Here is a 26,690-nt window from a genome sequence, read left to right as displayed (position 1 = left end):
AGGTTAAGAACCACTACTCTAGTGTGATGTGGGACCGGATGGGAGGGGAATGAGTCAGTGGTCTGAAAGAATGCTAGTTTCTAGTCACGTGCGCTAGTCATGGAATGGCCATGTGTGCCATTACTTATACAGACATGAAGAAATGCTCCGGTTGGAACGTTATTGGATATATATGATAACAACATCCTGAAGATTGATTCTCTACTAAGTTTGACCAGTTTATTCGACTTGTAATATAACTTTTTGAAGTTTTCGTCCGAGTTCGCCTGGACCGGCGCCATCGTTTGGACATGTGAACTACACATGCTAGCAAAAGTTGCTAATTCGACATAAGTAATGGACATTATCGAACAAAACAAAGATTTATTGTGGAACTAGGATTCCTGGCACTGCATTCTGATGAAAGTTCATCAAAGGTAAGGGAATATTTATGATGTAATTTCGTATTTCTGTTGACTCCAACATGGCGGAGAAATGTTGTTTCTATCTGAGCGCCGTCTCAGATTATTGCATGGTATGCTTTTTCCTAAAGTAAAAAAAAAATCTGACACAGCGGTTGCATTAAGAACCAGTGTATCTTTAATTAAATGTAAAACATGTATCTTTCATCAAAGTTTATGATGAGTATTTCTGTTATTTGACGTGGCTCTCTGTAATTACTCCGGATATTTTGGAGGCATTTCTGAACATGGCGCCAATGTAAACCGAGATTTGTGGATATAAATATGCACATTTCGAACAAAACATAAATCTATTGTGTAACATGATGTCCTATGAGTGTCATCTGATGAAGATTATCAAAGGTTAGTGATTCATTTTATCTCTATTTCTGCTTTTTGTGAAAGCTATCTTTCGCTGGAAAATGGCTGTGTGTTTTTGGGATTTGGTGGTGATCTAACATAAATACATGTTGTGTTTTCGCTGTAAAACATTTAAAAAATCGGACACGATGGGTAGATTAACAAGATGTTTATCTTTCATTTGCCTTATTGGACTTGTTAATGTGTGAAAGTTACATATTTAAAAAAAAAAAAATTGAATTTTGTGCGCTGCCTTTTCAGCGGAATGTTGTGGGTGTTCCGCTAGCGGAACCCCTGGGCGAGAAAGGTTAACTAGCCTTTCAAAGCACTTTATGATGACAGAAGTGCATGCTACGGGGCGATAGCCAATTAGTTACCTGGGGAGGCAATCAATAAGGTAAGAGTTAAGGTGAGTCCCATGAAGCGCTGATGCGCGTAACAATGGTGACAGGTGTGCGTAATGATGGGTCACCTGGTGCCCTTGAGCGCCAGAGAGGGGGAGCGGGAGCAGGCGTGACAGTACCCCCCCCCTCTAGGGGCACCACCCGGCGTCACCCCTGGGCGAGCCTGACGGGCCGAGTGCCCGTCAGTGCCAGAGAGTGGGAATGGGAGCAGGCCATGACAGAAACAAAGCAACAAACACAAAACTTTATTAAAACTTAAAATGGCACTCCAGTCTCCTTTTCACCTTATTCAAGAACTAATTTAACACCTCATTTAACATCTGAAAGGCACATCTCAATAGGTGGTCCAGGTAAGTCATGGCATAGCAGTGGGCGGGTGGGCCTTTCCTCTTTTGTTCTCTATTGCTCCTCTATTGCTCCTCAAGCAAGGAGGAGGCAGATGACATCACGGATTCCCATTAGACCAACTCATTGAATGCCCTACTCCTTTAAGTTTGCAGTTGTGACTAAAAAACACTATTCTGCCCAAAACATATTTTTTTACCCTTTAGTGTGTGTACTTTATTGTATTTATACTGGGGATATCGCTTTGCAACAGTAAAAATTCATAAATCGCTGGAGGTCTTCTTTAATATTGTTAACTTCTTATCCTTCTGTGATGTTGCAAGAGTTCCCGTGTTCAGATCCCAGACGAGCCCCACAAAATGGATCCTCAGTACAGCATAGGAGGTTACACTTCTCTTGAATTGTAAATAATTTTTCTTCTCATGTTTTTTACCCTTCTTATGAGACCCTGTCAGTCATACCTACAGCATATTGTACCAAGAGGTTTCATACCTACAGCACATTGTACCAAGAGGTTTCATACCTACAGCACATTGTACCAAGAGGTTTCATACCTACAGCACATTGTACCAAGAGGTTTCATACCTACAGCACATTGTACCAAGAGGTTTCATACCTACAGCACATTGTACCAAGAGGTTTCATACCTACAGCACATTGTACCAAGAGGTTTCATACCTACAGCACATTGTACCAAGAGGTTTCATACCTACAGCACATTGTACCAATAGGTTTCATACCTACAGCACATTGTACCAAGAGGTTTCATACCTACAGCACATTGTACCAAGAGGTTTCATACCTACAGCACATTGTACCAATAGGTTTCATACCTACAGCACATTGTACCAAGAGGTTTCATACCTACAGCACATTGTACCAAGAGGTTTCATACCTACAGCACATTGTACCAAGAGGTTTCATACCTACAGCACATTGTACCAATAGGTTTCATACCTACAGCACATTGTACCAAGAGGTTTCATACCTACAGCAGTTACACAGAACCAGACATTATTAAAACTATGTGTGGACCACAATTGAAACAGGACTCCTTTAATTTCAGAGACCTTTAGAAGAGAATGCCCACCTAATGCCACAGTTCTGATGGAGTGGGATGGAGAGCTAGTGAAGTGGAGGCAGAGATGGAGGACGCACACACAGAGGTGGGACTTGAAGGGGAAATTGGTACATTAGTGGGTCCCAGAGGGAACTATATTATAAGCTCATAGCTAGTCTAGACCCGAGGAAGTCTGGTCAAAACGCTACACCCTCTTAGTGTAGGCTACATGTTGTTGTCCCTCTTTGATTAAGTCTGTCTCCATATTTATCCAGGGTACTGAAAAAAGATGATACAATTTCACAGGCTGTTTCATAAAGAAAATGTGCCCCCTTCAAACTGAACTGTAACAGACCGTTGTATTCCTCTCCCTTTGCCAACAGTGTCAACTTTGTCAAGTTATCTGTGTTCGGGCCTCCCGGGTGGCGCAGTGGTCTAGGGCACTGCATCGCAGTGCTAGCTGCGCCACCAGAGTCTCTGGGTTCGCGCCCAGGCACTGTCGCAGCCGGCCGCGACCGGGAGGTCCGTGGGGCGACGCACAATTGGCATAGCGTCGTCCGGGTTAGGGAGGGTTTGGCCGGTAGGGATATCCTTGTCTCATTGCGCTCCAGCGACTCCTGTGGCGGGCCGGGCGCAGTGCGCGCTAACCAAGAGGGCCAGGTACACGGTGTTTCCTCCGACACATTGGTGCGGCTGGCTTCCGGGTTAGAGGCGTGCTGTGTTAAGAAGCAGTGCGGCTTGGTTGGGTTGTGCTTCGGAGGACACATGGCTTTCGACCTTCGTCTCTCCCGAGCCCGTACGGGAGTTGTAGCGATGAGACAAGATAGTAATTACTAGCGATTGGATACCACGAAAATTGGGGAGAAAATGGGATAATAAAAATAAAAAAATAAAAAAATTGATATCTGTGTTCTGTACTTGAGAAGCAGATGATGACAAGGCTTGACAGAGGAAACGGACACTTTCTGGTAACGGATTTTTTATGCGTCTGATACAGCCCGCCAGGGTAATAAAATAAAAACTTTTTCACCACAGCGAAACCAACTCCTAAGAAGGACAAATTAGCCATGATGAATTTCAAACATTATACTTGGAAAAATGTATCTTTAGGGAAGAACATCCACCTGCTAGTCCTTGAACATGAAAGGACAGCATGTGTTACCGTAGCATTAGCTCTGAGAAAATATCCCAGCACAGATGCTGACAAAAGACAGAGACAGTCTAGCCCCTCTCGCTTGGAGAATTACTCCAAACACACACTGGAGCTCGAGGGGCAGGGTGGATAAGGTTTGGCCCGCCTCAGACTTCTCATGAACCTGTCCCGACTTAGGCCTTTTCCAGTCACCAAAAGCCAAAGACAACCTTATGATGTTGACTGGGACTTGCTTCAGTTGGCCAAACTATCTGGACGGAGCCTCAGCCCCTCCACCCTTTCCCCATCCTCCTAGCCTTCTCTTCCAATCCTGCGGTGTCTGACATGCCCGCAGGCATCTGGGGAATGCCATATGGGGTGAGTGTGGACGGAGGCCTCTGTGGCACCACATACCTGTGAAGTGGCATGGTAGGGCTTTGGGGGTAATGTGGCTGGTGCTAGTGGCCCTAAGAGGCCCTGTCTCATGTGGCTGCAGACGCACAGACTAATCCACTCACTCAGTGATGAGAAGGCCCGGCCTGGCCTTTCTGATGGATCTGATGCCTGCTGCCAAGACTCCAGCAGACAGTTCGGCCAGGCAGCCACAGAAAGAACAAAAAGGTTGAGGAATTTCTGAAAGTTATGAAACATAACTCTTTCTAACTGATATTAACTTATTCTGAGTTCTACGAGGAAGAAAATAAACAGTCTGCTTTGTCTGAGACATTGGACATATAGTACTTTCATACTCTTCTAACATACATACACACACACACACACACACACACACACACACACACACACACACACACACACACACACACACACACACACACACACACACACACACACACACACACACACGAGTGTGTGTGCACTCACACACTCATCGTCTGCCCCTCGGTCTATTCACCGTAATAACTTGGGCTGTTTTTGTAACAAAACATGACCCTAATCCCAAATGCAGGGAGCTGTGAATGGCTCTGAACAAAATGGCAGACAAATGAGAAGGATTAGAGTAGGCCTGTGAAAGACTGAAGGGTTTGCTATTGATCTTCGGTGGTCCTGGGCTCTCTCTGGGCCTTTCTGTTTAAAAACCCCACTGGGTAAGAGCATGCAGGGCTACTCCAGAGCCCCCTCTGCGACTGAGAGACACACAACAGCCGCAATTAGTCTCAGGAGCTGTAATAGCAATTCAATAAGCGCTTTAAAATTCTGCCCCTTCCCCCCTCCTTTTTAGTCTACATACATCAGATCGGTATTGTGAGTGGCAAGGGTTTTCTTCTCCACCCACCACAGTTCTTTTCACTCCTCTGAGAGAAATTGACCACACAGGGTTTCAAAGGTCCCTGAAGCATTAGGACGTTGTAGCTAAAGCAGCATGACTTGTGCCCCCATCATATTATTGCTTGTTTTGTCTGGAAGAAATCATTTTTATGAATCTTTTACAGATGTCAAGGCATGTATAGATACAAAAATAATCAATAATCTACATACAGTATGTGTCTGTAAAATAGGGTAATAGGCAGAAAAATGTATACTAAAATTCACTGTTTGAGGTTAGAATAATTCCCACAGTACTGCCCTAACATTGTGAGGTCAGTACAGAGCTCTGCTGTAAAGAATCAGGACAAATCATTAGAACACTGAGCAGCTATGCATTGCTATGGTGTCGATTTCAAATATAGTTCTTCACCACTAAATGATATTGCTTATATTTTCTATGCCCTTTGCCAAACCTTGGAAACACCCTATTTGCATCAACACATTGCGTAGTGACACATAGCAACTGATGAAACCCTATATTTAGTAACAAGCACCTGTGCATAGGGCATTAACAGGCCATAGTAGAGTGGGAGTGGGTGATGTCCTTTGGAGGATATCCATTCCCATTCACTTGTATTATGTTTGGAGCATTCCACCTTGATTTTTTTCATGCCGTTTTTGATCAAAGTCGATTGCTTTGATGACCGCTGCCTAGGGATCCCTCTTGTTTTTCTGGCGAGCGCACTGACAGGACAGCAGAGGAACAATGATAATTACAGGCTCCCATTTAGTGTCCCTGTGCTCTGAGCTGGGTCTGGCATAAACAGGCAGCCTCACCTTAAAGCCAAGAAATACATTCTTGGACTGTTAGATGAGTGGAGAGGTGAAGACACTTTGAAGACACATTATGACGGGCTGAAACGTTTGCCTTTCTCCCACCATTAGAGGCCATTCATCTCCATCTTTGCAGTCTTCAGGGTAAAAAGATTCTATAACCTCCCATTCTACCAGGCTTTCAATGTGATTAAAGACCCGTGATAGCCAATTGAAGAGCTCATCAGGGGAGGTCCACTACATCAAATCCACTCCCGCTGTGAATGTTCATGTGGGGATGATGATGATGATTATGTAACTCTGATGGAGATGTTGACAACGCAAAACAATCAAGGCAAGTACAGTACATTACATAAGAGGCAAAAGGTCACTCTTTTAGAATGGAGCTAACTGAACTGTGGAGCGTGTTAGCATAAGTGACTCCTTGAACAGTGGGTCATTTATGTGCATTTTATTGACGTTCAAGCTGAACACGAACCAAGACACTCACTAATGTTGTTTTGATGACAGTATTCAATTGACAGACGACCTAATAACTGACTAATAGTTGAAACAGGTGTTCTTGTAGATCTTCTTTGCTGACCATTCAGATGATGGGAGGAGGTGCCATATTGCAGTAACATACAGTATAGACTAGAATATGGACTGGATTACAATTAGGATTTCAGACTAGACACAAAATGGAGACAATAACATCAACTTCAAATGTTATACGGTACAAAAAGGTTTAAATATATTAAAAGTTCTATTTGCAACAGGTTTTTGAAAATGTTAGCAAGACAAGACAAGATAATGCAATAACCAGCTACCATACATACAAAATTAATGGGTTAAGTCCTATCACTGTCAAAAAGTGTACATACAACCCAGTGAAGGTTGCTGAGGGGAGGACGGCTCATAATAATGTCTGGAGCGGAGAAAATGGAATCAAACACATGGAAATCACCTATTCCACTCCAGTCATTACCACGTGCCCATCCTCCCCAATTAAGGTGCCACCAACCTCCTGTGATACAACCTCAAATGCACTACGTGTTTCAAAGGGAGTACCGTATGCATTTAACTACTGAATTCTGGAACTAACATATCAGAGACAACGTCGTGACTCCCACTTTGAAAGATTGACCCCTGAGCTAGTGGTCTAGGATGAAAGAATGAGGCTAAAGCACACTTCTGCAGAGCTCACATGTTCATTTCAGAAACCCAGAAGACCCGATAGCCTTCTACTCTATGTTTATTCTATTCTACTGAGCCATTTACTTTATGTTCCTATTCTTATTTTTTACTATTTCTTATTGTTGTTGCATTGTCGAGAAGGAACCTGCAAGTAAGCATTTCATTGGACGATGTCTACCATGCGTATCCCGTGCATACGACTAATAAAACTTGAAACTACCAGATGTCTTACAGCAGATATCCATGGGTATCAATGTACATCAGTCCAAACGTTTCCGTAAACATGGAATTCTGTCCCCTCTGTATGAAGTCCACTCAAATGCAGAGTCCTTTGCAGCGTTGATTGTAAAGGCCTTTCAGTATCTTTAGAGAATCATCTCTCTTTGCTCAGATGGATATTTTTAAGTCCTGTTTACTGTTTGTCAGCTCTTTTACATCGGCAGTCCATTGGTTGAACAGCATATTGTAAGGTCACTCAAGGGAAAGCATTGTCTCCTGTAGAGTCGCAGAAAATAAGGGATGGGGGCAATATATAGACAATACTCGTACCCTTTAGAGGGAGGATATGTTTCAATTACACACTTTCTCAGCGGACGGTGGTGTCAAAATTACTCCTTGACACAGAAGAGTGTCATCAATATTATCCTCGCGGCTTGATAATCAATCATAATAATAATAGACATACTGCATTTACACAATATTAGCAGCTTTACTTCTGGACCTTACGCTCGGGGGGGATGATGAATAACTTCAACTTACTGTATTATGCCTCCCACTTCGATCTCGACAAACAAAATAGTTTATAAAACTCCAACAAATGTACATATATGGGAGAAGGGATGGATATAATAATAATAATCAAATAATCATATTATTCCTAATTATCTTGGTAACCACAACACTAGTAGGAGGGACTGGCTGCAGAGCAGAGCATGAGTCCAGTTGTTCATCTATGAGGGCAGCATGGGGAGGAAGTGGGTGGAGGGGTGTCTCCTCCGGGCTTTGTGACCTCGCCGGGGCTTCCCCCTGCCATTCAGAGATACGAACATCTGCCTGCCGCCGTGTTTCCAGCGCAGGGAGGCGTACGTGTTGTAGCCGTTCTCCTCGATGCGCTCCTTGAACTTACAGTTAGGGTTGTACTTCACCTGAGAGAGAGAGAGAGAGAGAGAGAGAGAGAGAGAGAGAGAGAGAGAGAGAGAGAGAGAGAGAGAGAGAGAGAGAGAGAGAGAGAGAGAGAGAGAGAGAGAGAGAGAGAGAGAGAGAGAGAGAGAGAGAGAGAGAGAGAGAGAGAGAGAGAGAGAGAGAGAGAGAGAGAGAGAGAGAGAGAGAGAGAGAGAGAGAGAGAGAGAGAGAGAGAGAGAGACGTGTTTATTATGACCAGGAGTAACTAACAGCAGTAGCATGGACACACCTCTGAGATAGGGACAAAGGTCCATGTCTGTTATTGCATTCATGTTTTCCATTTATTTCTGTGTTGTTATGGAGTTATTTGTTGTGTGTTGTTTCTATGTTGTTCCATAACAAAACAATAACCATCCACATTGAATGGCAAAGCATTTTATAATTAGGTGTCCTTTATGGTTGGATCATGGCCAAGAAGATAGAACAATATAAAAACATGTATTTTTGATACTGAAACTAACCTACATGAAAAAGTGTTCATCTGCAATGTAAAATGTTTTGACAGTCATCTATCAGATTGTTATCTCTTCCTTGATCCATCTCTGAGGCTATGAACAGAAACAGGGATTTGTGTCAATATACAGGCCAGCCAACAAAGCCCTCTCCTCATTGCCATGGGTGGTTGGAACTTCTTATCTGTACGTAGGTATGACCTGAAGATATGACCATCACAACAGATTCTGGAGCAATCCCATCTTCATACCACTATCAGGCTGAGATCACAGGGCCCTTATGGAGATAGCATCAGCCTAGCTTGATTCTCCTGCTTAATGGTCATTAAGGGAGGTTTCAGTGGGCGGCTCTAGGAAGCTGAGTGAGTTCATCTATGTCCTGTTTATGCTGGTGGCAGGGTGAAATAATGGTCTGCAACTCATCACAGCTTCACATTGCTGACTGATTGCCAGCTCCAGATTTCTCTCTCTCTCTCTCTCTGAGCTGTAAAACACTTAGATACCACGCCATAGGCAGCCTCATTACATGACAGAGAGAGAGAAATAGAGAAAGAAAGAGAGAGAGAAAGAGAGGGAGAGAAAGAACGAGAGAGCTGTGTATGAGCACAACAAGTGGCAGATGGCACGCAAGACCTTCACATCTGCCTCTTCTGACATATTAGTTCAGCCTCCTTTTCTTGGCTATCTGCAGTGTTTGACTTTTCTTGGCTATCTGCAGGGTTCTGACTTTTCTTGGCTATCTGCAGTGTTCTGACTTTTCTTGGCTCTCTGCAGTGTTCGGACTTTTCTTGGCTATCTGCAGTGTTTGACTTTTCTTGGCTATCTGCAGTGTTCTGACTTTTCTTGGCTCTCTGCAGTGTTCTGACTTTTCTTGGCTATCTGCAGTGTTTGACTTTTCTTGGCTATCTGCAGTATTCTGACTTTTCTTGGCTATCTGCAGTGTTCTGACTTTTCTTGGCTATCTGCAGTGTCTGACTTTTCTTGGCTATCTGCAGTGTTTGACTTTTCTTGGCTATCTGCAGTGTTCTGACTTTTCTTGGCTCTCTGCAGTGTTCAGACTTTTCTTGGCTATCTGCAGTGTTTGACTTTTCTTGGCTATCTGCAGTGTTCTGACTTTTCTTGGCTATCTGCAGTGTTTGACTTTTCTTGGCTATCTGCAGTGTTTGACTTTTCTTGGCTATCTGCAGTGTTCTGACTTTTCTTGGCTCTCTGCAGTGTTCTGACTTTTCTTGGCTATCTGCAGTGTTTGACTTTTCTTGGCTATCTGCAGTGTTTTGACTTTTCTTGGCTATCTGCAGTGTTTTGACTTTTCTTGGCTATCTGCAGTGTTTTGACTTTTCTTGGCTATCTGCAGTGTTTGACTTTTCTTGGCTATCTGCAGTGTTTTGACTTTTCTTGGCTATCTGCAGTGTTTGACTTTTCTTGGCTATCTGCAGTGTTTGACTTTTCTTGGCTATCTGCAGTGTTCTGACTTTTCTTGGCTATCTGCAGTGTTCGGACTTTTCTTGGCTATCTGCAGTGTTTGACTTTTCTTGGCTATCTGCAGTGTTTGACTTTTCTTGGCTATCTGCAGTGTTCTGACTTTTCTTGGCTCTCTGCAGTGTTCTGACTTTTCTTGGCTATCTGCAGTGTTTGACTTTTCTTGGCTATCTGCAGTGTTTTGACTTTTCTTGGCTATCTGCAGTGTTTTGACTTTTCTTGGCTATCTGCAGTGTTTTGACTTTTCTTGGCTATCTGCAGTGTTTGACTTTTCTTGGCTATCTGCAGTGTTTGACTTTTCTTGGCTATCTGCAGTGTTTTGACTTTTCTTGGCTATCTGCAGTATTCTGACTTTTCTTGGCTATCTGCAGTATTCTGACTTTTCTTGGCTATCTGCAGTATTTTGACTTTTCTTGGCTATCTGCAGTATTTTGACAGTGGAACAAGCCTCTCTTCAAGACTTGCATGCGAGCATCACCTGCAGCTATTATCAAGCTGGACCCAGGTATATAGTCATGATTGATATTGCCACTATTAGAACTTGATACTTGAAACTTTGTCCTGCTGTTGATTTTCCTAGTGTAGACCTCAAATACTCATTTGAATGGAATGACCTGTGCTGGGAGGAAACATCAGTGTCCCCTAGCTGGAACCTGGCTGCCCATGGTGTCTCATGAAACAATGTTGCAAGGTGTACCTACCGATCCAAAGAGTGTGCCTTTTTTGGACATTGCTAAGTACAGCCCGGTGCTGACCGATTTGATGGCGACGACTCCCACACTGACTGATCGGATTTCCATTAGACCTGAAAAAGAAGGAACAGAAGTCTCTGTTAGAACAGGGGAGTTTTCCATTATAAGCGACTCTATCAATATCGATTATGAAACCAGACGGGCATATGCTCTGGGGAGAGGGTTTTCCCACGACAAAAGAGAAAAAAAATGGATATGCACAATGGCCCATTTAAATGATTCCCTTTGTGAAGAGACATCTACAACCCAGGTCCTTATTAACAATCGTCTCACTGAGAACTACTAGACTGCAGAGACATAAATACATTTGAAAATAGGCTGTGTCATCCTTCAGAAATACAATGATATGATTCAAATCAGCCATTTCAAAAACATATCATAAACAATATTCAAGAGGAAAAATCTATTTACTTGTAAGACAACGCTGTTTCAAGTTTAATTTTTTTTTTTATAATTCTGTGTCTGGAAGTACGATATGATTTATGCAATGAAATGAGAACACCCAGTCTTTTAATGCATTCTGAGCCAGACAAAATTTTCCAGAGCTCACTATATCTACACCCTCTCAGAAGACTGACTATAGCATTCAGCACAAAGAGCATTATGGGCTGGGTCCTGTCTGCACAGGGAGGGAGTGCCATCATCCCAGACCAGACACTGACACTCCACCCAGATGATGCCCGGTGAAGTTTACCAGGGAGACACAAAGCAGCATCTGATGGCCACTCACACCAACCTCTTACCCACTTTCTCCATAAAAGACCTGGCAGTGCTGCAGTCTAATTGTTTCTTCTGGGCACTGATTGCAAACAAATCCCATGTGGCTTGGCCATGATCTGGTTTTAGTCTACACAAAAAGCCCTTAGCCATTGTCATGGTGATAGACGGAAATGTTTTGGAGATGACCTGTGGGTCTTACCACGGGGGCCTGAAAAGGACCTAATTGCTGGATACGCTGCTCCCTTGGAGAACTCCTCCTGTCTCACCTTCAAAGGCACCCTGATGTGGCCTGCTATCAGATCTAAGCACACATCCCTCCCAACAGACATCGCAAGCCATGGAAACCTGTTTTTGGAGGAGAAAACATCTTGAGAAACATGCTGTTTTTTCTCCTCTAATGGGCACCTCTGAATGTTGCTGAAAAGGGAAACGAGGCTAACAAATAGGCTGTTGCATTTGGACAGGGCCTGTAAACACAGTAACACATCAAGGTGCTGAAGGAGATGTGGACCTCACACCAGTAGGAAATGAAGTAGGAGCAGTAAACTCACGAAGCGCCCAGACCAGCGGTGCAGCGCTGCTCATGCAGAACCACATGTGCTGAAGGGGGCAACTAGTGTGTTTCCGAGCAGGGACACTGGTTAAACCCATCCAGCGATGAAAAATAAACGCGCTCACCAGGGTCCGAGCAGGTGTTACTCTCCTGCCACTGCCATCTTTCCCCTATTTATTTATGTAAATCCAGACTTTGTTTGGAAAGAAATTAGGAAAAAGCTGTAATTGGGAGCAAGAATTGGCTTAATATGTTTGGGGATACAAACAAGAGTATTATAAACTGGGTGGTTTGAGCCCTGAATGCTGATTGGCTAAAAGCTGTGGTATATCAGACCGTATAACACGGTTATGACAAAAATGTATTTTTACTGCTCTAATTACGTTGGTAATCAGTTTATAATACTATAACGCACCTCGGGTGTTTGTGGTATATTGCCAATATACCACGGTTAAGGGTTGTATCCAGGCACTCCGCATAATAACAGCTCTTAGCTGTGGTATATTAGCCATATACCACACCCCCTCGGGCCTTATTGCTAAATTATATGTCAATCATTATTTGAATATGTTGGTAACCTATTGTATGAAAATGATAATGCCGTAGAGGCCGGTGTTTGGAGGATATATTGGCATGGTTTGAAACACCCGTGCCAATATATCCTCCAAACACCGGCCTCTCAGGCATTATCACTTAAATAACAGAAAAGGGTAATGGTCTTAGAGACACTTAAGATCAGGGGAAGTTTATATTAAGGTGAAATCCTTATCAACAAGTGACATTGTGAAACCAACCACTAGATAAGACAGCCAAAGACATTGTCCGTTTCTCTTTCCTTCCATCCTGAACCATGGAGCGATACACAGACTCACAGCTGCTACCACCACTATCCATGCTTACTAGGTGAGGTCCTCCACATCAGACACACAGCGAGACAGAGAGACAGAGAGACAGAGAGGGTAAATACATAGAGGACCTGTTGAGTGTCTTTCTTCTCTGACATGTGTGTGTACATGGAGCCCCTTTCTCCACACAGCTGCAGTGGGACAGCCAGCCCAGGGCCAGTCAGCCAGTCAGCCCAGGGCCAGTCAGCCAGTCAGGCCAGGCAGGTACCAATCCATCCAGCTGCACCCCCATCCCTCTGATCCTTTAAAGGCACGTTAGCACTTTGATGGCAATGTCCCCTTTACGAGCTATGTTTACAAACACTGGGCGTTATGGTGGCAGGGAGCGTGCAAGCGACTCATAAGCAATTAGGCCCAGGCAGGCTGGTGATTGGAGCTCACTGTGGGTTTATGGGGACTTGTCTAGTCCAATGAAAACCGCTGGTGCCTGAAAGTGCTGCTGCCTCTAATTGCCATTATTTGCTGCTCTGAGCTCCAGGCACGGTAGGTGCCATGATCCTCACTCTGATACGTAGATTGCACTATGTACTAAAAGCAAGGAGTGGATGGCGTGGTTACAATGACTTTTCTTCCCTGAGGTATCGAATGCAGGAATGTGGATCTCTCAAGTGTGAGAATAGTTTTGTACGGACGTTCGTTTGGATATCAGTCTTCAAATAGACCTCATTAGACCTCATTATGTTAAGGCTAATGACCATGAGTACTCACGTTAGACCCACATGTCATGTGTGACAACATGGTGTGTCATATTTATGCAATGAGTGTTTCTGCTTTTTCAATACAATATTAACCTATTTTTGCATGTTAACCAATTATTGCATGTGCACATGCAATAAAGGAACTAATGGTGAAAGAAATGGTAGCTATTTGTAATCATGCTGTTTATTATAACCGACTCTCTGCTGTGCATGTTTCATCTGCTCTGTTGACGAGACAGGTAGCTTCTTTCTTACCCTTGGCAGGATCTGTTGACATGTTTTGGCCAGAGCTGTTCATAAGCTGAAGCTGCTATTACAAACAAATCCCTATACAAGACTAGTCAAGTGTGGACTGACCGTTTTCTATCTTCTATGGGATTTTCAAAGCCCAGTCTTCTTTTACTCTTTCTCTTTTCTTTCGTTCTCCCTTTTTTGGAAGTGAGCCCCTCGTCAGATCATTCAGCCTTTTCTGACCTTGAAATAAAAATGCAGAAAGGAAAGCGAGAGACTCTCACGGGGTTCCTTTTGTCAAACTCATGCTATGGGAGGAGGAGGCAGTGGGTACTGGGTGTAGGGGCTGGTAATAAAAAGGGGGAGGGGGGTCATAAAACTATGTGGACTCCAACTTGCCCCTCCGTCCCCCAATAACTCTTTGTTACTTACCTGAGAGGTGGAGACAAGATCTTATTAATGACTGAGCTTTTTGTTGGACTTGGGGGGGACGGACAGGGGGGGGGGGGGGACCGTCCCAATACACAATTATAAAGCAGGGGATAAGGGAGGAGGAGAATCGAGTGAAAGATTTCTTGGATTGCCCCCTTCAGCAGCCCTCCATGGCCCGGTGCTCGACCAGGAGAGAGCCTGGGAATCGGGGCGCTCCTGCTGGGCGCTTGCTCTTGATTGACATACCTTTTCAATTATTTCACAGTTTGCCTTTAAAATGGAGAGGTCCCTGTTGTTTTTTTTCTCTGCCCTCCTTTTCAAAACACAAGCTTTTCATGCTGGGTCTTCACTGCTGGGCCTAATGGCTGTGACCAGCACCTTTGATCTGAGCTGACCCCCTCAGAGGGCTGAGGGCTGGGGACTGGGTCCAAGCAAATGCCTGTGTGTGTGTGTGTGTTTGTGTGTTTGTGTGTTTGTGTGTGTGTGTGTGTGTGTGTGTGTGTGTGTGTGTGTGTGTGTGTGTGTGTGTGTGTGTGTGTGTGTGTGTGTGTGTGTGTGTGTGTGTGTGTGGTTAAGGAAGGAGGGGACAAAGCCAGCATCACTCAATACTACTTTAAACACCTTGAAAAATGATCATGGGAACAAGAACTTGATAGGTGATTGGATCGAAATCGTTTCAAATGAACCCTGGCAATGAACTATATTTATGTAGCATCACTCTGTTATTAAGCATAGCGTTTTTACTCTTATCTCAGTGTAGGTCACACGTTTTGAATGAATTCGCAGAATATGGGAATCTGTAGATCTATACTACAGATATACTATTTTTACATTATGAACAATTATAACATCAAAAGAAGGATAAGGAAAATAATTAATGTTAGCTTCAGCTATACGTGTCTTGTTAAAGCTATGTGAACCATATCAGTCTTATCAGTCTTATGTGAGCCATATCAGTCTTATCATACAGCCAAACTCTGCCGGGTAGAAAGGAGAAAAGGACAATCGACCCCTCTTGGCCTTTTTTCGTCGCTTTTTATGAGTATATAGTGCTTTTTAGACATCTTGAGACCCCCTTCTTTTGTGTGGAGCTCGAAAGGCAATGGGGTGAACAGAGGAAGAGAAAAGGGAGCTTAACTTCACACCACTGGCTTCTACCTTGTCGCTTGTCTGTGTTTGAAAGGCTGGGGAGGGGAAAGACTTCTCAGTATGTCCTGCTCAGCCTCTCATAAAGGACTACTTTCACCTGCATGTTTAATGGATAGTCTCATCTAGAACTCAGTTTACACACAACTTTCTCCTTGTCCTGTAGATAAGATACTGTAGGGCATCAGAGGAGCATTATTAGTTTCATGACAAACACTTGATAAGGACGTCTCTCAACAAAATGTATAGGCTTTTATCACTTTTTTTTCATGAGCGAAGAAAATACCCCCCTCCCCTCCCACAACCCTGACAAAAACAGCTGACCTGGCCATCAGTTAGTGGGCCATTAAAAATACAAACATCATCATCTAATTGGTTTCAGTCCCTGTCCAAGCTGACAACCTGATATGATAATGCTGAACCACATTGCCATGTGGTTATGGGCAGCCTGAGGTTGTGGTGACAGATCAAGTCCAAGGACAGAAGCATGTCACTGGCAGGTTCATCGCTCTCTCTCAACACAGCTCTGAGGGCACAGAGGTAACAGAGGTAACAGAGGTTAGCCAAACGGTGGGCTTCCAAGTTCTGTGGACAGGGATCTGTAATGTAAGATCCGCAAAATATATTTGAAAAAGAGTGGATCATAAACATGTGTTTTATATCAGACGTTGTAGAATTTATCGCCTGGTTGAAATACCACCGAATAGATCCCACCCCCCATAATGTCAAGGCTTTTGTTTCATTTCATTAATTCCATTCCGACTGAAAGAGTAGCTTGGCTTTGGAAATATGATTTCTATACGTTACCTATATAATAGAATTGCATTGGTAACAGAGAAGTGCTTAATATAATGGGCATTTTATAAATGGCATGTATAGTATGGAGAATACCTATTGGATGGCCACAGTCTTGACAGTTTTACCACTACATTGGGCGGCCCATTCGTTTTACTGATAGCTGAATAATAGATGGTGAATTCCTTGTCAGGGACCCGGTACATTTCGATTATAATAGCAGAATTTACTGGAAGCCTGATAATTCTATCATGGCATGTGATACTGCCTCATTGATGACTGTTTTTTTTAATGAGTGGCTGTATGAAACCAAATCTTCCATTAACTTCCAGTCTGACAGTGTTGGGACGGAAAAGGATCGCTTACAGGATACACAGACGTCTGCTGGGAGGCGAGGAGGGAGACTTGCTAACCTTCACATAGGAGCTTGTAATTCAGTCAGGGTACATGAACTCACATCCACTAAGGGAAAAGACAACAGAAATATATTATCGAACAGCTTTCAATATTACACTGTCTGTATATTACTACACAACACTTGGTACATTTGGTGAAGCCAAGTTGCACACAGTATAACGGTACACTTTGACTGTGACATCCAACTGAACCATTAACCACTTCATCTTTCAAACAGCTTTTAACTCTGGGAAACAGAGAGGGTGGATTTAGGTAGGTTGTATGTGGTCCGTGTGCGTGATTGGCCCTGTTACATGATGACATGAAAGCAAAGATGGGCAGGTTTATGTTAGTGCAGGCAGGGAGCAGGCAGCAGGGCTTGTTTGGGTCATGGTCCTGCATGGTGCCTGTGCCACATGTCTTTCCCATTAACCCGTGTCTGAGGAGGAGGTCAGGGACAGACAGGAAGCAACATTGATCAGGCTCAATCTCAGCATCTACCTGCTGAAACCAGATGACAAAGCCCAGACAGGGAAGAGGTACAGGGAAGGGCAGGCAGAGAGAGCCCCATAGAGCTCCATAAAGCCCCATATCATGACTGACCGAGCGGCTGGTTGGGTGATTAAGAATTACAGCTGGAAGAGAGATTACCCCTGCTGAAATATCGCACCCTTTGAAACAAATTTAGAGACATGAGAGAGAGGCCTTGATTAGCCAATTGGGGGAGAATTGAAACAAATTTAGAGACATGAGAGAGAGGCCTTGATTAGCCAATTGGGGGAGAATTCCCTAAGCACTATTTTTCCAATCCTGGAGGGCTCAAATGGTTTGTTCATCAGAAGGAAGAGAGAAGGGAGAATTGGATATCTAGCCGTGTAGATGTACATGCAAATCAATGCACCATAACAAAATCCAATTCTAGGAGAAACTAAAAAACATGTTTAACCCTTAGGTGAAACAAACATGCTTTTGACTATCTTCACATCACATTCACTTTTCATTGAATGGTTTATTCATGTCATTTATCTTCAGGGATGTTGGTTTGAATGCTAGAATATGTTCTACATACAGTTTCATTTAAAGACACACTCTAGTCAAACTTGCTTCAAATGGAAAGCGAGCCAGATTGTATGATGAGGGATTTGTGACCTTTGGTTTTTACATGTTTTCTTTTTAGAACGGCACGCTTCATAACTAATGTGGCTGTCAAAAGGTTATGCTAGTTTATGCTGATATACTGAACATGTGGTGTGATGCCCTCACCAGTTTACAGGACTGACTGGGTCTGGAAAGCAGAATAAAATGTTCAATCTCTGCCACCCCAGAGCAGTGCCCCAGAACTGTTGAGCTGCCGCTGTGGAGCTCGAGGTTCAGCATCAGGGCAGCAGCCTGTGTCTCCGGACATGCATCATGCCTAATTAAGTCTCACAAGGCAAAGATGATTTATTCATCCCACCCAAATGGCTATGAGACATGTCTCCTCGGGGCAGAGTGCAGCTAAGTGGCTCCCTCACACAGACACACACAGAGGCACACACGAAGACATACACAAACACACACACACACACACACACACACACACACACACACACACACACACACACACACACACACACACACACACACACACACACACACACACACACACACACAATGCACAGTGTGCAATACACACAAATACACACACTATGATATAGTACATATACTGTAATGCAGTATACACATTCAATAATGTGTTGCCTCTAATCGCTGACTGCTTGTCTAAATAAATAGATTTTAAAAATGTAACTTTAAATCATTCATTTCCAGAATCAGACATACGTGAGACTCAGACTTAGATGAGATGAAAGCTACTGAAACAGAAAAAAACACAACTTGATGAAATCTGAGTCTCCGCAATAACATTACCTGAACACCTCTCTCAGGTCTACAGCATGTTGGAGACATTAAATGCATCCAAAGTAGCCGAAGTGACAAGTATCCAGCCTTTTAGCCTCTCTCTTGAAATGAGGTAAGACTGTCTAGGACTCTTGGCTACCAGAGGTTCTAACAAGTAATAAAGATACTCATGGCTATTTTTACTCTAATTTTTGGGCAGTTGTGATCATTCCTCATAGTAATGGATGTTGTTTTTATTATACAGATGTACTTTTAATAACCAGTCACCCTGACACGGCTAATGAAGCGAGGATAAGACAATACAGTTTGAAGTTTGTACAGTCTGGTGCATGTCCTACTACACACACCACAACCACACACCACAACCATACACCACTACTACACACCACAACCACACACCACTACTACACACACCACTACTACACACCACAACCACACACCACAACCACACACCACAACCACACACCACTACTACACACCACAACCACACACACCACAACCACACACCACTACTACACACACCACTACTACCACACACCACTACTACCACACACCACTACTACCACACACCACTACTACACACACCACTACTACCACACACCACTACTACCACACACCACTACTACCACACACCACAACTACACACACCACTACTACCACACACCACTACTACCACACACCACAACCACACACCACTACTACACACACCACTACTACCACACACCACTACTACACACACCACTACTACCACACACCACTACTACCACACACCACTACTACTACACACACCACAACCACACACCACTACTACACACACCACTACTACCACACACCACTACTACACACACCACTACTACCACACACCACTACTACCACACACCACTACTACACACACCACTACTACCACACACCACTACTACCACACACCACTACTACCACACACACCACTACTACCACACACCACTACTACCACACACACCACAAACACACACCACTACTACCACACACCACTACTACCACACACCACTACTACCACACACCACTACTACCACACACCACTACTACACACACCACTACTACACACCACAACCATTTACATTTAAGTCATTTAGCAGACGCTCTTATCCAGAGCGACTTACAAATTGGAAAGATCATACATATTCATCCTGGTCCCCCCGTGGGAATTGAACCCTGGTCCCCCCGTGGGAATTAAACCCACAACCCTGGCGTTGCAAGCGCCATGCTCTACCAACTGAGCCACACGGGACCACACACCACAACCACACACCACAACCACACACCACAACTACACACCACAACCACACACCACAACCACACACCACAACCACACACCACAACCACACACCACTACTACACACCACAACCACACACACCACAACCACACACCACTACTACACACACCACAACCACACACCACTACTACACACACCACTACTACCACACACCACTACTACACACACCACTACTACACACACCACTACTACCACACACCACTACTACCACACACCACAACCACACACCACAACCACACACCACTACTACACACACCACAACCACACACCACTACTACACACACCACTACTACCACACACCACTACTACACACACCACTACTACCACACACCACTACTACACACACCGCTACTACCACACACCAATACTACCATACACCACTACTACTACACATCACAACCACACACCACTACTACCACACACCACTACTACACACACCACAACCACACACCACTACTACACACACCACTACTACACACACCACTACTACACACACCACTACTACCACACACCACAACCACACACCACTACTACACACACCACTACTACACACACCACAACCACACACCACTACTACACACACCACTACTACCACACACCACTACTACACACACCACTACTACCACACACCACTACTACACACACCACTACTACCACACACCACTACTACCACACACCACTACTACCACACACCACTACTACCACACACCACTACTACCACACACCACTACTACACACACCACTACTACACACACCACTACTACCACACACCACTACTACACACACCACTACTACCACACACCACTACTACACACACCACTACTACCACACACCACTACTACCACACACCACTACTACACACACCACTACTACCACACACCACTACTACACACACCACTACTACCACACACCACTACTACCACACACCACTAATACACACACCACTACTCCACACACCACTACTCCACACACCACTACTACCACACACCACTACTACCACACACCACTACTACACACACCACTACTACCACACACCACTACTACCACACACCACTACTACACACACCACTACTAACACACACCACTACTACCACACACCACTACTACACACACCACTACTACACACACCACTACCACACACCACTACTACACACACCATGACCTCACACCACTACCAAACACACCACTACTACACACACCACTACTACACATACCATTACCTCACACTCCACTACCACACACTCCACTACCACACACACCACAACCACACACCACTACTACACACACCACTACTACCACACACCACTACTACACACACCACTACTACACACACCACTACTACACACACCACTACTACCACACACCACTACTACACACACCACTACTACACACACCACTGCCACACACCACTACTACACACACCATGACCTCACACCACTACCAAACACACCACTACTACACACACCACTACTACACATACCATTACCTCACACTCCACTACCACACACACCACTACTACACACTCCACTACTACCACACACCACTACTACACACACCACTACTACCACACACCACTACTACCACACACCACTACTACACACACCACTACTACCACACACCACATCCACACACCACTACTACACACACCACTACTACCACACACCACTACTACACACACCACTACTACCACCACACACCACTACTACCACACACCACTACTACCACACACCACTACTACACACACCACTACCACACACCACTACTACACACACCATGACCTCACACCACTACCAAACACACCACTGCTACACACACCACTACTACACATACCATTACCTCACACTCCACTACCACACACTCCACTACCACACACTCCACTACCACACACACCACAACCACACACCACTACTACACACACACCACTACTACACACACCACTACTACACACACCACTACTACCACACACCACTACTACCACACACCACTACTACCACACACCACTACTACCACACACCACTACTACACACACCATGACCTCACACCACTACCAAACACACCACTACTACACACACCACTACTACACATACCATTACCTCACACTCCACTACCACACACTCCACTACCACACACCACACACACCACTACTACACACACCACTACTACACATATCACTACTACAGACACATGCCAAAACCCTGTGTCTGTCTGAGGACTTACATGTGTCTTGTATGGTGTCTCTGTACAATGTGAGGATCTATACAATACCCTCCCTGCTGATGACTTCATGTGTACAGTACAGTGGACACTACCCTGTCTGCTGATGACATGCACGTGTGATCAATAATGTGACTAGGTCATGTATAAAAATAGCCATTCTATTTACTGTATATGATGTATGTAATATGTTGTGTAGTCAAGGAGGTACCTGGAGGAAATTGAAACAGAGTGAGAGGAATGCCTGTCTGGGTGTGACGGTGTCTGTGTGTTCCCTTCGTATATGGCCAAGAACACGGAACAACAAGGGACAACTGACAGAATGGAGAACCGGAGAACAAGAAGAAAAGAGCTGGCAGAGCTTGCTCCTTCCCTACCCAGATCTCCACTGTTGTTCCCACATTCCTCTTGGGGGATGAGAGCGCCGATGGGCCTGATAACATTATTTGCCTACTGTCTTTTAATCTATCAGTCCACAATCACTCACTGCCGAGCTATCTGTGTGTGTTGGGATAGGCTCGCACGGACATGTCCCATACACACTGGACAGCTCCGCATAGACCAGTAGTATGGGGAAGTGATGGGGAATGTGCAGTGATATGGGGATGTGGGTAGACTTATGGCATTTTATTGTTGAAACGTTTTTCTCTATTTATGGTCCTACAGATATCAATCATTTTCAAAAGATGGCCAGCGGGACACGATTTTACTTTTTTTAATTTTTACATTCTGCACAGACAAAACTACATATTTCAATGGCATGTGCAAATCATAGAACATTCCACATGACAGAGATAAACAAATAATGCAATGCTTACTCAAAATAGTTCAACTGTGATTCTCTGATCTGAATGCATTTAACCTAAGATCCTGACTCTTTTTGCAGGGTGCTTTACAGTTCTACGGTATGGTTGAGCTGTTCTATCTTATAAACAAACACCCCTTTGACAATGTCATACCCAGTATAGTTTTACAAGCCCACGGCACAAGTCATGCAGTATAATGCCAGCAGTTGACGAATGAGCATTCAATGTCAAATTAAATACTACTTGTATGACATGCTACTAGTACGGAAACGTGAATTCATCCCTATTCCGGCTCTATTTTACTCTAACCCTCTGAGTGCAGACCAGAACTTGCTTCTGCTGTGTGTGTGTGTGTGGACTGGTTTGTTCTTGTATCCTTGTGGGGACCTAAAATCCCCAAAAGTCCCCACAAGGATAGTAAAACAAGGAAAATTCTCCCTTTTGGGGACATTTCCCACATCCCCTTGAGGACAAAGGCTATTTTAAGCTTAGGAGTTGTTAGGTTTAGGATTATGGTTAAGAGTTAGATTTAGGGTTACGGGTTAAGGTTAGGATTAAGGTTAGGGTTGTGATAACATATGATATCATAAGGTGAATGCACCAATTTGTAAGTCGCTCTGGATAAGAGCGTCTGCTAAATGACTTAAATGTAAATGTAAATGATAAGGGTAAGGGTTAGGGTTATGTTTAGGTTTAGGGGTTAGGGAAAATAGGATTTTGAATGGAAATAAATAAATAAATAAAAAGTCCCAATGAGGATAGAAGAACATAACGTGTGTGTGTGTGTGTGTGTGTGTGTGTGTGTGTGTGTGTGTGTGTGTGTGTGTGTGTGTGTGTGTGTGTGTGTGTGTGTGTGTGTGTGTGTGTGTATGTGTGTGTGTGTGTGTGTGTGTGTGTGTGTGTGTGTGTGTGTGTGTGTGTGTGTGTGTGTGTGTGTGTGTGTGTGTGTGTGTGTGTGTGTGTGCGCGCATGCTAGAACGGGTTAGTGCTCAGGTGAAAGCTGACTCTCACACTCCCTCGGCCGCAGATGTGAGGGGTGACATTCTCTCGCACACAATCCCTCTCTGGTACAGTTTCATGACCCGCACAGAACTCGGCCCAGTTTCCCCTTTATACTGCTGCTACTGGGAGAAGTGCTCGGGGGATTAGCCAGGTCCTTCAAAGGCCATTAAAGCAAATGACAGGTATCCTGTTTCGGCGGTGCTGGGACAGGCCAGGTGAGGAGCACAGAGGCCAAGCAGGAGAGCAAGGGTCAGCTGGGGACAAAAAGACAAGGCCAACATGGGCCCCACTCTATCTGGCTCACTCCCTGGCTCTCCTAAACTGAGAGCCCTGCGTTTATGAATGGTCCGCTTGATGGGACCGCTGAGACATTGTCTCACTCTGGTAACTTTAGCTTTTTTACAGTCCGGCGTTTTGTTTTCAGATTGGGGAGTTTTTCTTTTCGTGTGGGCATGACTTCCCCGATGGAGAATTGATTTGAATGAAAATAAAACGTATCTCATCAGACTAGTGAATAATTCAATGTTTTTAACTTACCAACGATGCTCATTCACATTGTAATTTGCATTGCAACAATTCTCTAAAGTAAATGTAACAGTTTAACTTTACGTCCGTCCCCTCGCCCATACCCGGGTGCGAACCAGGGACCCTCTGCACACATCAACAACAGTCACCCACGAAGCATCGTTACCCATCGCTCCACAAAAGCCGCGGCCCTTGCAGAGCAAGGGGAACCACTACTTCAAGGTTTTAGAGCAAGTGACGTCACTGACTGAAAGGCTGCTAGCGCGCACCACCGCTACCTAGCTAGCCATTTCACATCGGTTACATAAAGAAACACAAATTAACATAAAAGACTAAGCAGTATGAAATATGCAGATAGCTGGCAGCTAGTGCTGTACTATATGGACTTGGGCAGAATCATTACCAGACAATCCTTCCCCTCGGCTAAATATTTTCACACACCATTGAAGTTTATCAGTCCATTGTTTTATCACTCTACTGGACATTGTGTAAGATCTCTCTCTCTCTCTCTCTCTCTCTCTCTCTCTCTCTCTCTCTCTGAACGACTATCTAGCGGAGCTGCGGAAGTGTTAAATTAACCAATTACCTCTTGCAGATAAAGCGCACGTTTTGGTAGACCATTTTACCAATTACCCCATCCCCTCCAAGCAGAGATCCTCAGTCTGTCTGATTCATCCACAGTAAGACAGGGCAAATCCCTCAGCATCCTGACCCACAACTAGAATGGCCCAACCCAAAGACACATAGTAAAATTCTACAACAGTAAAACTCAAAAACAACACTGAAGGAAAGTCTAACAGTGCACATTAACCACTAAGTTGGGTTGCCGCTGATGTACTGTGCCTAGCTATGTATGGGAGACCTCCCGCCCTGCCACACAGATAGCTAATCATTTCATCTGTAAACACAGCCATATGGAAGACGTGCTCATGCTTGGAATGCCAACATGCAACAAGTGGTATTATAAACAGTGAGTTCCTCGGGTCTGCTAAGACTTTGCTGTGACCCCATTAACTCCCTCCAGCATGAACAATCAGACAACAATCCCCCTGTACTGATGAAACCAAGAGGCATGGGGGGCAGCCCCGGGATGCAGCGGTGCGGGTCGGGGAGCGACTGAGGGATTGGAGGGGTGAAAGGGGTTAACTGAGCCACAGTGTGGTCATCTGTCTGCGCCTGTGTGGTACAGAGGGGGTTTTCTTTAATCAGAGAGAGAGAAGGAGCGCAATGCCTCCAAATCATGCATCACATCCGTAACGAGCGAGAGGCTGTCAAAGGCTTCACAGATAGTTACGAGCAGATTCGCCCCGCGCTTTGTGACTCACGGCTTCTGCAGTTTCCTGCACTTTGCTATCAAAAGAGGGCCACTAAATTACAGTTGGAGTTGCATCTGCAGCTGGTTTGCTGTCCAGACACAGGCAGCCCCCTCTGACTGGAAACAGAACCAGAGGAAAACAACAGCTTGTTTACCATTTTACCTTCATCTTTGGCTGCAAAACGTGCAACACTGATTCAGGAGCAGTCGCATCTAAACTTAAACAGATAACGTCAGGTGAAACAGTGGGGTTTCATAACTTAGGTACAGCGAGAACTTGACGATCGTGTTTACAAACCCAATTATCATGCTATCAGACTACATGCTATTTCATTAACTAATTTGAACTCCACTTAGTTCCCTTTAGCCTTAATTAACCATAATCGGTCCAGTGATGACCTCTGGCTTATTTGGGTTTCTTCTGAACCTCCCTGTTTCCAACTTATCCAGGACTCTGGTCAAAATAGGGACTGTGTTGCCATGACAACCAGGATGAGACGAGGTGTGTGTCTCTTTGAGTGGCAGGGGATGAGGTTGGGTGGCTCATCAAGTTAAGTTCAGAGAAGTAGAAAGTTCCACTGGATGAATATTACACAGAGTCGTCTCCCTGGCCTCAGATTGCCCCGTATTTACATTATTAAAATGAGACGGGCAGACAGGGAGGTGACAGGTGGCACAGGAGGGAAATCAGGGCCCTGTCAGAACTGTCACTAGCTCCACTGGCCAAAAGGCCCTGACCCCAATCCTATCCACTGCAGGGGAGGAGAGAGAGAGGAGGGGGAAGGGGGCTGGCATCTAGACCCTGTCGGCTCATCCCAGTCACCAAACACACACACACACACACACACACACACACAC

The 26,690-nt window shown here is 44.5% G+C and overlaps 1 protein-coding gene across 1 annotated transcript in view; it reads right to left on the bottom strand.

Moving 5' to 3' along the window:
• Positions 1–7,967: 7,967 nt before the first annotated feature.
• The window catches only part of LOC120052032 (fibroblast growth factor 10-like), a 33,621-nt gene continuing 14,898 nt past the window's right edge, over positions 7,968–26,690 (bottom strand). Inside the window, exons 2-3 of the mRNA XM_038998898.1 lie at positions 10,832–10,935; positions 7,968–8,162 (exon numbers count right to left, since the gene is read on the bottom strand). Of these exons, the coding sequence (XP_038854826.1) occupies positions 7,968–8,162; positions 10,832–10,935 (299 nt within the window). The remainder of the gene's footprint in view (positions 8,163–10,831; positions 10,936–26,690) is intronic.

Source organism: Salvelinus namaycush, chromosome 8 (assembly GCF_016432855.1).
Source record: "Salvelinus namaycush isolate Seneca chromosome 8, SaNama_1.0, whole genome shotgun sequence".
Taxonomy (NCBI): domain Eukaryota; kingdom Metazoa; phylum Chordata; class Actinopteri; order Salmoniformes; family Salmonidae; genus Salvelinus; species Salvelinus namaycush.
This window is presented reverse-complemented; position numbering and strand designations above follow the sequence as displayed.